The sequence below is a fragment of the Coregonus clupeaformis genome, chromosome 39, assembly GCF_020615455.1.
Source record: "Coregonus clupeaformis isolate EN_2021a chromosome 39, ASM2061545v1, whole genome shotgun sequence".
Lineage (NCBI taxonomy): Eukaryota > Metazoa > Chordata > Actinopteri > Salmoniformes > Salmonidae > Coregonus > Coregonus clupeaformis.
Window position 1 is genome coordinate 11534838 of NC_059230.1, and position 14621 is coordinate 11549458.

Sequence of the window (14621 nt, forward strand, 5' to 3'; positions counted from 1 at the left end):
ACTTTCTTTTAACAATTTAAGATGGCTCATGTCACTTCATTTTCTTTAGATTATTAATGTAGCCTATAGGGGACAATCAGGGACAAGGAACAATAATCAACATTTAAGAATAACAAAGAGATAATACTGAAGTCTATTTAAGAACTTATGCTGGCTTCACCTGCTCGTGGGAAATGGGAAATTGAGAACACTGAGATAGAGCACTGCATTACTGCAGGACTTCCGCGTCGGCCGCAGGACCCGAAAGAGAATTATGCTGCGCGGTCGGAATGGTTCATGCTGCAGGCGGGCATCGGGCGGTCAGAAATACAAATTCGGGATGAAAATATTATTTTAGTCTCGCAAACTATTTCATAATTGTCGTATCGCCGTTTTAAATGCGCTGTGAATTGTTCAAAAAATTGTTTATCTTATCTATCACATGAATTGCTCTCTGTCATTCTGGTTGGTTGTGACCCTCCTCTCCCAGCCTCTAGCTGGGGTTCAACTGGATCGCGCGCGCCTGCTTCAAACAGTAGTGCTGGCAAAAACAATTATCCGATGTGATTGAGATTATGAGGCCACTTGTGATGAATTATTAAAGGATTTTAAAAAGCAATTGTCAGCTTACAGTTCTCACTGGAAAGTATGTTGTTAATCATTTTGTAAAGGTAATGAAATAATGGCTATTGTGATTGGTCACTAGTCAGCCTATCAATAGCCTGTGTTGCCTTTCCTTTCTTTTACTGACAGTTCGAGTTGAGATCATTGAAAAGTTTACAAGGTGAACTCTTTCCTAATAAAAAAATGTATGCAGGGACTTTTTGTCTGGGCTGCTTCAAATGAATTTGTTTACACTGGAGTTTGTTTTAATAAAATTACTTTATTCCAACCAGCAAATGTCTTATGAAGAAATTATGTATTCAAATCAAATCAAATGACATTTGTGAAATGCTTACTTACAAGCCCTTAAACAACAATGCAGTTTTAAGAAAGAATACCAAAACAAATCACACAAAAAATACAATATAAAATAAAACGAAATAAAAGTAACAAATAATTAAAGAGCAGCAGTAAAAATAACAATAGCAAGACTATATATAGGGGGTACAGGTACCGAGTCAATGTGCGGGGGGACCGGTTAGTCGAGGTAATTGAGGTAATATGTACATGTAGGTAGAGTTATTAAAGTGACTATGCATAGATAAACAGAGAGTAGCCATATGATTAGATGTTCAGGAGTGTTATAGCTTGGGGGTAGAAGCTGTTTAGAAGCCTCTTGGACCTAGACTTGGCACCCTGGTACCGCTTGCCGTGTGGTAGCAGATAGAACAGTCTATGACTAGGGTGGCTGGAATCTTTGACAATTTTTAGGGCCTTCCTCTGACAATGCCTGGTATAGAGGTCCTGGTTATCAGGAAGCTTGGCCCCAGTGATGTACTGGGCCGTATGCACTACCTTCTGTAGTGCTTTGCGGTCGGAGTCCGAGCAGTTGCCATACCAGGCAGTGATGCAACCAGTCAGGATGCTCTCGATGGTGCAGCTGTAGAACCTTTTGAGGATCTGAGGACCCATGCCAAATCCTTTCAGTCTCTTTAGGGGGAATAGGTTTTGTCGTGCCCTCTTCACGACTGTCTTGGTGTGCTTGGACCATGTTAGTTTGTTGGTGATGTGGACACTAAGGAACTTTAAGCTCTCAACCTGCTCCACTACAGCCCCGTCAATGAGAATGGGAGCATGCTCGGTCCTCTTCTTTTTCCTGTAGTCCACAAGCATCTCCTTTGTCTTGATCACGTTGAGGGAGAGGTTGTTGTCCTGGCACCACACGGCCAGGTCTGTGACCTCCTCCATGTAGGCTGTCTCGTCGTTGTCGGTGATCAGGCTTACCACTGTTGTGTCATCGGCAAACTTAATGATGGTGTTGGAGTCATGCCTGGCCATGCAGTCATGAGTGAACAGGGAGTACAGGAGGGGACTGAGCACGCACCCCTGAGGGGCCCCCGTGTTGAGGATCAGCGTGGCGGATGTGTTGTTACCTACCCTTACCACCTGGGGGCGACCCGTCAGGAAGTCCAGGATCCAGTTGCAGAGGGAGGTGTTTAGTTCCAGAGTCCATAGCTTAGTGATGAGCTTTGAGGGCACTATGGTGGTGAACGCTGAGCTGTAGTCAATGAATAGCATTCTCACATAGGTGTTCCTTTTGTCCACGTGTGAAAGGGCAGTGTGGAGCGCAATAGAGATTGCATCATCTGTGGATCTGTTGGGGCGATTTACAAATTGGAGTGGGTCTAGAGTTTCTGGGATAATGGCGTTGATGTGAGCCATGACCAGCCTTTCAAAGCACTTCATGGCTATAGACGTGAGTGCTACGGGTCGGTAGTCATTTAGGCAGGTTACCTTAGTGTTCTTTGGCACAGGGACTATGGTGGTCTGCTTGAAACATGTAGGTATTACAGACTCAGACAGGAAGAGGTCGAAAATGTCAGTGAAGACACTTGCCAGTTGGTCAGCGCAATGCTCGGAGTACACGTCCTGATAATCCGTCTGGCCCTGCGGCCTTGTGAATGTTGACCTGTTTAAAGGTCTTACTCACATCAGCTACGGAGAGCGTGATCACACAGTCGTCCGGAACAGCTGATGCTCTCATGCATGTTTCAGTGTTACTTGCCTCGAAGCGAGCATAGAAGTAATTTAGCTCGTCTGGTAGGCTTGTGTCACTGGGCAGCTCGCGGCTGTGCTTCCCTTTGTAGTCTGTAATAGTTTGCAAGCCCTGCCACATCCGACGGGTGTTGGAGCTGGTGTAGTACGATTCAATATTAGTCCTGTATTGACGCTTTGCCTGTTTGATGGTTCGTCGGAGGGCATAGCATGGATTTATTTTATGCTTCTGGGTTAGAGTGCCGCTCCTTGAAAGCGGCAGCTCTACCTTTGAGCTCGGTGCGGATGTTGCCTGTAATCCATGGCTTCTGGTTGGGGTATGTACGTACAGTCACTGTACGTTGCACATTATAATGCATAAGATGGTGGTTTTGAAGATGTGCAATTTGAACATTGTGAGACTGCGGGCAGGAGCTGGATGAGATCTGGCGGGAGCAGGTGTGATGTCGGCAAAATAAAAGCCTGGCGGGCGCAATATGAAATCTTGTGGGAGCGGGCGGGCACCATACGGAAAAACCTGTCCCACACAGACCTCTACACTGAGGTATAGACTGGGAAGTGGGCATAGACATGATTGTGTTCAAGTGCTTTTGAAGTCTGAACAATTTTTCAACCAATAGGGTTTTAGTTAGCTTAATATGCTAGCTAATGTTGCTAATAATAAAGTTAGCGACCCACTGGGCACACACTGGTTTAATCAACATTGTTTCCATGTCATTTCAAATACATTTCATTGAACCAATGTGTTATAGAGGTTGAATTGATGTCTGTGCCAAGTGGGTAGTTTGCTTAACATTGACAATATGGTCAAACCACCTACATTAGCCATATTGATAGTTGTAGTCGTCAAGAACATATTTGTTGTCATCTTTTGGTTGAAAAGGTCAGTGGTGAAATGTCACATCTTGGCAACTCAGGCAACACCGAGAAGTTTCTGACTTGGAGGGTTGTTCAAGTGAAACTTCCCAGTCAGAACTAGGAATTTCAGATAACTGATAGCACATGAACATGGCATTAGTTCCTATTTCACAAATTTTTGGAACAAGATTTGAAGTTATAAACTGGGTGGTTCGATCCCTGAATCCTGATTGGCTGACAGACGTGGTATATCAGACCATATACCATGGGTATGACAAAACATTTATTTTTACTGCTCTAATTATGTTGGTAACCAGTTTATGATAGCAATAAGGCACCTCCGGGGTTTGTGGTAGGCTATATGGCCAAGATACCACGGCTAAGGTCTGTATCTAGGCACTCTGTGTTGCATCTTGCATAAGACCAGCCCTTAGCCATGGTTTATTGGCCATATACCACACCCCATCGTGCCTTTGCTTAATTAATATACATTGCTATCTGCTGTCTGATAGAACAATCATACCTGACACAATGTTGGCAATCATCATAATATATCCTGTAGGCTATGGAACCTTATAAAAAAGAGGCAGTTTAGTTGATTGATCATGTTTTATTCTGTGCAGATTCACCACAATAAGAAAAAATCCCTCAGTTAGTAGGTTATTTTAACAGGACACAGGATATGACCCAGATGCAGACACAGGAGATGGAAGGTTCAATATACAGAGTAGTTATATTAAAACCACAGGAGGCAGGAAAAGGGCAGGTCGAGGACAGGCAGAGGTTCTTAAACCAGGTCCGAGTCATATAGGTAAAGGACGGCAGGCAGGCTCGGGGTCAGGGCAGGCAGACTAGGTCGGAACTGGGAGAACTAGAAAACAGGGACTAGAGAGAACAGGAGTACGGGGGAAAAAACACGCTGGTATGCTTGACGAGACAAGACGAACTGGCCACATACGAACAGAAAACACAGGTATAAATCAAATGGGGATAAAGGGGAAAATGGGCGACCCTTAGAGGGGGGGTGGAGACAAGCACAAGACAGATGAAACAGATCAGGGTGTGACATTCTATTTATCTTCATAAAAGGGGGAAAATATAATGATACAAACTGTATCTAATATTCAACAGAGTATATTGGCAATTGCTTTTCAATGTTCTTATTGCACAACGCATTTTATTAAAGCCTAAATAGAATGCATTTTCTGCATGTCACTATTGCACAGCATCGCCATTTTGGCTCTGTAGAGCGGCTGGAGCTTGTGAAGTCCAATGAAGAGAGAGTTTACAGCGCCCTCTACCGGCTTCTCTCATAGAGCCCAAATGTCGACGGAGGGTGGTGCTGATGCTGCAAGGATACAGAAAGCGTCGACATAGAGGGATGTGAGTATCTAAACCGTACCAGAATTAGAACTATTGGCGCAGTCTCTGTGGCGCAATGGAATAGCGCGCTGGACTTCTAATCCAGAGGCTCCGGGTTCGAGTCCCGGCAGAGATGTGCCGCTCTGGTTGCCATACTGCAGATCTGCGGAATTTTTATTAGAGAAAATGTAAACTGTCCCATAATAAACTGCAGCCACCATTTCATTCCATGCATCCTTCTAAGTATTCTAAATATAATGCTGCACTTCACTACATCTCTACACACCATAACAACAAAAAAAGTATATATATACTAACCATAATAATAATTTATAATCTGGCGTTTAATTAATATCAAATAAAGACTTATTTACATATTATTTTGCTTGATTTTATTTGTTCTTTACGTGATTGAATGGTATGTTCGAACACTTATTTAGCATTACAATATCAAGGGAAATTCTTGCTAGGCCAATATTATAATATGTATTTTTTCAAACCTAGGCTACTATAGACAGATTTATTTCACTGCACAAACAATACATCCCTAGCCTATATATTTTTTCTCAAGTAGATAATCTCTGAGGAATTGTAGAAAATGAATCACTTATTTAGGAAAAATACATCAATGCCAGTCTACTGAATAAGCTATGCATGCAATAACGGACCAAACAAGAGAGCACTTTAATTATGGCAATGCCTGGAATCCTAATTATAGCGGCTATATGTTTCAGTGAACAAATTATGGTAGCTAAATGAGTTGTTTATGAGGTGCATCCGTGTGAAGGTATTTTAATAGTTGTTCCTGTTGTTTGGGGAGTAGTTCAGGAGTCAGTGCACTTGAGGGCGCTCCAACACTGGGCTATGCTTTAAAGCCAAGAGATGGGTGAGAACATGAGAGCAGTAGCCTAATAGATCACTATACAGACTCAAAGGTGACAGTGAACACATTTGTATAGCCTCTGTATCTGGCTATAATAGGCTAGAATACACTTCATCATTAAATTGAGGGAAAGGAAGCAACATATGCTGTCACTTTTGGGGCAGTACTTGGTTGTGTCGTGCAGAATGATTGCAGAATGATTTGCTTTGCAGAATGATTCAACTAGCCTAGTCCATGAGCATGACACGTCATTAGATCTATAACCTATTGCTCCATCTCGCTTACAAAGAAAAATACAGAGATGATGATAATGGAAAAAGTCCAACAAACATGGACAAAGTATTTTAGTTTTTTTCTGGTGACAAAGAAATGAGCATATAATAGCGGTAACATCTACCGCGAGATTCAGACTAGAAAGAAGAGGGGTGTGTGCTGTAGTGCTGACGTGAGAGCGAGAGAGAGAGCGAGACAGAGCGGGAGAGATAGAGCGAGAGATAGGAGAGAGAGAGAGAGAGTGCGCGAGAGAGAGTGAGCGAGAGAGGAATGCGCCGCTAATGAGAAAACGGACCATCGCGGAGCACGAAAGAGCGGACAGCGAAAAGGGGAGAGGAGGAAAAACGTAGAAATTATCTAAACCGCAACAAAAAAAATAGCAGAAAGGGGAGGTGGAGAACGACGAAAATCGTCACATATATTCGTTGGAAGGATGACATTTACCCTATACTGGTGAATAGAATCCAACTAGGATTTTTAATGCTGTCCTCAAGGAGAATTGAGCTAACGGACTTACTGGTCTTCTGAACCATGCACAGGCTTTTGCTCCTGAGTTTGGCGCTGAGTTTTCACCGTGGTAAGATAAGGATTTTCCCTGTTACCTTCCCTAATCAACGACACACTGTTTCATGTTGTCGTTCAATACCGATGCATTCGAACTTGATGAGGGGAAAGTTACGCTAGATTCGTTTCAGTTGTGTGTGTGTGTGTGTGTGTGATATATATATATATATATATATATATATATAGAGAGAGAGAGAGAGAGAGAGAGAGAGAGAGAGAGAGAGAGAGAGAGAGAGAGAGAGATGCTAAATTTTTCTGAGTGTATGGCGATGAGTTCGTCATTACATGCGCCGCAGTGTGTGGTAGGCTATTTCATAGGGTGTGTGTGTCTAACATGATCATGGCCTGATTGGTGCAAGAACCTAGTATCCACAATTTGACCTTAGTCCTGTGCATTCGGTAGTTTATAGCCTTTTATTCAAATAGGATGTTAGGCAGAAAGGACGTGATTTGAATTACAGTGCACGTCTAAAATGATTACATTTACGTCATTTAGCAGATTAGCAATTAGGGTTAAGTGCCTTGCTCAAGGGCACATCGACAGATGTTTTACCTAGGGGATTAAAACCAGCGACCTTTCGGTTACTGGCACAACGCTCTTAACCACTAAACTACCTGCCGCACCAAAGGTGCTCGATATTGGAAGGTGGAAACGGTTTGCGTCAATCATTCAAACGTTGCTTGTAATATTTTATTGGTGCCTGTGATATGTATAGCCTAATAACACACACACCCGCGTACGCACGCACGCATGCATGCATGCACACACACACACACACACACACACACACACACACACACACACACACACACACACACCACGGCCACTGGAGACGAGGTATGGCCAACATAATACCCCTAACGTCGTCTAGATATCATATCTGAGTAATGACAGGTAGGCGATAATAGCTATTGTTATAACGTAGTTGCTAGGAGACAATTGCTCAAGGGGAAAGTGATTTCTCAGTCTACCTGTTAGATTACATCTTCCTCGTGCTCGCGCGCACGGCACAAGGCAACCCTCCCTTTTCATTGTCTACCATGTGTGTGTGTGACAGCAAGAGAGTGCGTGTGCTGTGGATGTGCAGGCGCGTGCAGGTACTGACCACCCGACCACTTTATCATACTGTAGGTAGGGGGCGTGTTTGAATGGTCTATAGGATGATGTCATCCATGTGTCTCTTTTTAGATTGCTATAGGTTAAGGCTACTCCTTTGTCCTTCTCTCAACATCCATACACAATATTAGTCTACTAGTACATACTCAATGTTAGTATTGTATTACTTTTTCACTGCCTAATCCTGTTAAACAACTCACAGATTACCTATGTTGTGGCTGCTATAAACAGTAATCCTTATGAGTATGAAAAAAAAAAAAATGTATGCACTCACTACCTGTAAGTCGCTCTGGATAAGAGCATCTGCTAAATGACTAAAATGTAAAAATGTAGTCATTACACACAACAACACATATTATAATACATCACATTCACACATGGAACGAAGCTGATGCGCATGCACACTAACACACGCACACACACGCATGACCATGCACATACACACTAACACACACGCATGTACGCACACACACACACACACAGGTCTGGCTCGTGTTTGTTTGATGGGGGTTGAGGCAGGCTAGTCAAGTTCTTCCACACCGATCAAGTTCTTCCACACCGATCTCAACAAACATTTTCTGTATGGACCTCGCTTTGTGCACGGGGGCATTGTCATGCTGAAACAGGAAAGGACCTTCCCCAAACTCTTGCCACAAAGTTGGAAGCACCGAATCGAATGTCATTGTATGCTGTAGCATTAATATTTTCCTTCACTGGAACTAAGGAGCCTAGCCCAAACCATGAAAAACAGCCCCAGACCATTATTCTTCCTCCACCAAACTTTACAGTTGGCACTATGCATTGGGGAAGGTAGCGTTCTCCTGGCATCCGACAAACCCAGATTCGTCCGTCGGACTGCCAGATGGTGAAGTGTGATTCATCACTCCAGAGAATGCATTTCCACTGCTCCAGAGTCCAATGGTGGTGAGCTTTACACCACTTCAGCCGATGTTTAGCATTGCGCATGGTGATCTTAGGCTTGTGTGCGGCTGCTCGGCCATGGAAACCCATTTCATGAAGCGCCCAACGAACAGTTCTTGTGCTGACGTTGCTTCCAGAGGCAATTTGGAACTCGGTAGTGAGTGTTGCAAACGAGGAAAGACGATTTTTACACACTACGCACTTCAGCTCTCAGCAGGCCGTTCTGTAAGCTTATGTGGCCTACCACTTAGCGGATGAGCTGTTGTTGCTCCTAAACGTTTCCACTTCACAATAACAGCACTTACAGCTGACCGGGGCAGCTCTAGCTAGCAGGGCAGAAATTTGACGAACTGTCTTGTTGGAAAGGTGGCATCCTATGACGGTGCCACGTTGAAAGTCACTGAGCTCTTCAGTAAGGCCATTCTACTGTCAATGTTTGTCTATGGAGATTGCATGGCTGTGTGCTCGATTTTATAAACCTGTCAGCAACGGGTGTGGCTGAAATAGCCGAATACACTAATTTGAAGGGGTGTCCACATACTTTTGTATATATAGTTTGAGTGGCTCTGCTACAAGCCACACACACACACACACACACACACACACACACACACACACACACACACTATGTAACACAGCATGGCTGTAAACTATCTCAAACACTGTGCTCATTATGGCAATGGTACAATGTCACCATTTCATCATTCATTTGTAGGCCATACTCTTCAAACTGCCTGCCTGTCCAATACACTGCTCTCAAAACACTTGAAGATACAAACTATTCTGTTGTTTTTATTCTAAATTTCCAGTTTTCTTAACAGACATTTCACATGGTTTGAAAGGTAAATGAATGTGCTGTTAACCATTCAACTACAAAGACTCTTTATAATTCATGAAAATGCTATTGTTGTTAGTAGACCTACACCTAATCTTACGACACTGCAACTTGCTACTGTTCCTACCTAGACTGCTTGAAATGCTGGCTATAACAAAGGCCTCAGTGCAGGTGCAACATTTGTCCATTTGTTAGCCTCTGTCCTTGTGAACAATGCCACCACTACTGACACATACTCACATACTCACATACTCACACACACACCACACACACACACACACACACACACACACACACACACACACACACACACACACACACACACACACACACACACACACACACTACTGACCAAAGAAACCAACCCTGTATTGCAAATATTGCAAAAACGTTGAAATGGAACATGTAGCTCATGCAACTATGTAGTTCGAATCACATGTGGATCTATTCATAATGTGGATCTATTCATAATGTGGATCTATTATAATGTGGGTCTATTCATATTGTGGATCTATTCATAATGTGGATCTATTCATAATGTGGATCTATAATCATGTGGATTTATTCATAATGTGGATTTATCATAATGTGGATCTATTCATAATGTGGATCTATTATAATGTGGGTCTATTCATAATGTGGATCTATTATAATGTGGGTCTATTCATAATGTGGATATATCATAAAGTGGATATATTATAATGTGGGTCTATTCATAATGTGGATCTATCATAATGTGGATCTATCATAATGTGGATCTATTCATAATGTGGATCTATTCATAATGTGGATCTATTAATAATGTGGATCTATCATAATGTGGATCTATTCATAATGTGGATCTATTCATAATGTGGATCTATTATAATGTGGGTCTATTCATAATGTGGATCTATCATAATGTGGATCTATCATAATGTGGATCTATTCATAATGTGGATCTATTAATAATGTGGATCTATCATAATGTGGATCTATTCATAATGTGGATCTATTCATAATGTGGATCTATTATCATGTGGATCTATTATCATGTGGATGTATTCATAATGTGGATCTATTATAATGTGGATCCATTCATAATGTGGATCTATTATAAAGTGGATCTATTATAATGTGGGTCTATTATAATGTGGATCTATTCATAATGTGGATCTATTCATAATGTGGATCTAGCTGTAAGTTTTTTCACCATACTCCCAATTCCAGAATTTAATCAAGGAATGGCTAGCATCTTTGGCACATTAGTTATGGCTATGCTACGGTGTTACTTTCACTATCAACACAATGTGACTTGATGCTTTATTGCATGTTTGTTTGGTACTTTGTCATAATAGTATGGCTGTATTAGTATGTTGTTTGTTCTAGAAAAAAATGAAAAATGAAACATGCTACAAAACTCCAAATTAGATAAGGCTCATTGTTTAGGCCTATCGTGTCCACTTTATACTAACCTATAAAATGATCAGAACCACTGTAATAAATTATATTACACATGTAGCATTATGTAGCTCCAAATTACAGCAAGCCGTTCGGTTATGATAATTAAAAGTCGTACAGCAGTAGGAGTTAAAGCCCCTACTACATTTATCGTCTGTTTGACTGGGCTAACCAATGGAGTTCTGAAAACATTCTCATAAGATGTTCTCTGTAAGAAGCCACAAAGCGAGACAGAGCAAGAGAGAAAGTAAGCGATAGAAACAGAGAGAGAAAGAGAGAGAGAGAACGAGAAAGAGAAAGAGAGAGAGAAAGAGGCAGAGAAAGAGCCAAGTCTATCACATATGACTCAGCCTCTTTGCCATGTTTTCAAATTGTGTGTCTACATTTTGCCGAGCACCAATTTGGGGGTGGGGGAAGGGTGGCACTGGTAGTGGGGGTGGTCTGGTGGGCAGGTGGGTGAAGTCGAGGGGGCCAGAACAAGACCGATTATAGTTTTTTCGGTGGGTGGCTGTAGTGGGGGATGGGGGGGTGAAAATAAAGAAAGCGAGAGAGAGAGAGAGAGAGAGAGAGAGAGAGAGGGCAGGGAGAGAGTGAAGGGGTGGGCCAGCTGGAGAGAAGGGATGATTTCTCAAGCCTGACTGGTTCCTCTGTGGGGACAGCTAGCCACACACACACACACACACACACACCTCATTCACAGAGAATATGGAAGAGCGAGTTCAAGGGCTACGCTCAAATCAGAATTATTTAACCCACATCTGAGGCCTCTCCCTCCTTCCCTGAGCTCCGGGGCCTTGGAAGATGCCTCTGCACATGCCTTGCCTTAGACTAGAATTCATTGGCATTAATCACTTTTGAAGCTTCTCATCTTCTCCCTCTTCATTCAGATTTATTTGTCTCCCTCCCTCCATTTTTCTTCCTCCCTTCTCTCCATCCTTCAATTTCTCCTCCTCCTTCTTTCTGCTAGCTCAACTTGATTCCCTTCTCTCTCTCTGTCCCCTCATATCTTTTGTTCTATTTTCCCCTCTCCCTCTATTTCCATCTACCCCTCAGACTTTTTATTTTTCTCTTTCTTTCTTTCTTTCTTTCTTTCTTTCTTTCTTTCTTTCTTTCTTTCTTTCTTTCTTTCTTTCTTTCTTTCTTTCTTTCTTTCTTTCTTTCTTTCTTTCTTCTCTTCTCTCTCTCTCTCTCTCTCTCTCTCTCTCTCTCTCTCTCTCTCTCTCTCTCTCTCTCTCTCTCTCTCTCTCTCTCTCTCTCTCTCTCTCTCTCTCTCTCTCTCTCTCTCTCTCTCTCTCTCTCTCTCTCTCTCTCTCTCTCTCTCTCTCTCTCTCTCTAATAAGTTCCAGATGTGGTTCTCACATTCCTTTAGTCAGTGGAGAGAAGAGGGGGAGGGGTCAGAAGAAGAAGCACATGAATTAAAAGAGGGAGCACATGATGAAGGAAGAGTACAGAAACCCTGTACTGAAGACACACACACAGACACACAGACACACACATACACATACACACACACACACACACACACACACACACACAGGAGAGGGATTCACTGCTGTTGTGGAACGTGTTTTTCTCTCTAAAAAGTTTTGGGACATTCCCCTTTCCCCCTCTTCGCCCACTGTCCCCCTCTCCCCCTCCCTCCTTCCCTCCATCCCCCCATCCCTCTATCCCTCCCTCCTCCCCCTGTAGGAATGTGGCCGACGGGTGATGATGTCATTTCATTTCTCGCTCGCTGAGTTTCTCCTCGAGAAGGGGAGGGAGATTTGTGTCGCTCCATCCATCTTTCTCTTCCTCTCTACAATAACAGCATTACAGCTAGCCAACTAACTAATAAGCTTATTAGCTGGTCTACACTACTAGCCGTACAGCCATTTAGCCTGCAGGGAAATAGTCAGGTTAACCAGATAGCTTTTGGGAGGGAGAAGGATATGGTTAAATACAGCTTATCCACATCAATTCCATACAGGGTGCTCATTGACATGTAAACATTTTTCTAATAACTGTTAAACTATTGAGCTTACAGTAGACTTTCAATTGAGAATTCCTTCAATTTTGCAATGATACACTCCAGTAGGTTAGCACTTTGCTATTAAGTCCCTTACATAGTGTGTTGCTATAGCCATACACCTCCTCCTCAACAGCCTGCAGATGTTAGTGATCCAGGGGTGTTTGGCCTGGTCCATGAATATATAACATAACATCGCTCCAGGGGTCAAGGCCCCAGCTTTTATTAGATAGTTTGTGACGGATGACATTGTAAGAAGCGACAAACTAATACAATTAGATTGAACTGGATTGAATTAGAGTAGACCTTGAAGAGCATTATTTATGGAAAGCACTGAAAATAGAACCTCAGGTATTTGAATAGTTAAATCAGTGTTTCCCTTAGGTTGGGTAGGTAAAGGTATAGGTGGGTCGCAGCGATAGACTGAGGTCTGGCTGGATATATTGTTTGTTTATGTGGTGGGTCACAGGGTAGGCCACAACTAAACATAGTTTGGAAACCACTGTGGTGAATTATTGATTCATAACGGTATTGATTTTGCTACCTAATTCAGAGTTTGAATTACAATATTCTAGAACAAGGACCTAGCTTACTACAAAACACCACTTTGATATTTGTGTATAGCGTAGCCCTTGATCAGTGTTAGAAGCTGCCTGTCATTGGTAGTCCATGGTAATCACCCTTCGTTTCCCTCAAGTATTCTTTTGTCACTCATTCACGTGCTCGTTTCACAATGGAGGGCCAGGGCTGGCTTATTTTGAAGAGAAGGGTTGTGAAAAGCCCAGGCATATTCCTGTGGTCCCGTAACGTGTCAGACACTTTGACCATGAATTATCTTATTACCCTGCACTGATCCCAGGGGGTTGCCATGGCCACTGTGTCTATCATTGTGTCAGTGGTCCTCACTGGCTGTAGCCATGGTAACAATGTATGTAATGGTGGTTCAATACAAATAAAGGACTTTTCTTTTTTTTCCTTAAAAAAAAAAAAACTAATTTAGCAGACACTCTTATCCAGAGTGACTTACAGTTAGTGAGTGCATACATTTTCATACTGGCCCCCCGTGGGAAAGTCTGAGATGTGAAATATGAGTGATTAGCCCCAGAGAAGAGGACATAGAGAAAAAGCACACATACATACAGAGAGAGAGGAAATAATTATCTTCCCTCCATTTCCAAATAAATCTGTTTCTATAGCAACCATGTTACCAGGGGCTGCATGGATAGAGGGAGCGAGAAACAGAGGGAACAGGGGAAATAAATAAGATAGGAGGAGCGATGGCGAGGTAGAGAGGGAAAATGTAAAGAGATGGAGAGGTAGACTGAGGGAGGGAAGGCGTGATTATTTCTTAGTATGTGCCACTGGACAGACAAAGGAAAGAAAGCAAGAGAACTGGGAGAGAAAGGAAAGGAACCGGGGTACATGGTGACAAAGGGACAGGGAAAGAGAGGGGTCTAGGAGTGGTAAAGGGGAGGATAGAGAGGGAAGATGACAGAGAATGGAAAAAATGGACACAATGCTTCTTTCTCTTTCTCCTTTTCTACCCCCTGTTTTCTCCACCTCTAGCCAGTCACCTTTGTGTGTTAACTGACATGATGGCAGCATGGTCCCTCTTTCATTCCTCTATCCTTTCTCTCCCTCTCTCCTTTCTCTCCCTCTATCCTTTCTCTCCCTCTCTCCTTTCTCTCCCTCTATCCTTTCTCTCCCTCTCTCCTTTCTCTCCCTC

At 42.7% G+C, this 14621-nt stretch overlaps 1 protein-coding gene and 1 non-coding gene across 3 annotated transcripts in view; both read left to right on the forward strand.

The window, feature by feature from the left end:
- Positions 1–4919: 4919 nt before the first annotated feature.
- On the forward strand, positions 4920–4993 carry trnar-ucu. Its single transcript has one exon. It is a non-coding gene; the product is annotated as a tRNA-Arg (tRNA).
- A 1246-nt stretch (positions 4994–6239) lies between these two features.
- Positions 6240–14621, forward strand: part of LOC121554280 (kin of IRRE-like protein 1) — a 29470-nt gene continuing 21088 nt past the window's right edge. For both annotated transcript variants that reach the window (XM_041867762.2, XM_041867763.2), the window contains exon 1: positions 6240–6590. In XM_041867762.2, the coding sequence (XP_041723696.1) occupies positions 6545–6590 (46 nt within the window). In that variant the 5' untranslated portion in view covers positions 6240–6544. The remainder of the gene's footprint in view (positions 6591–14621) is intronic.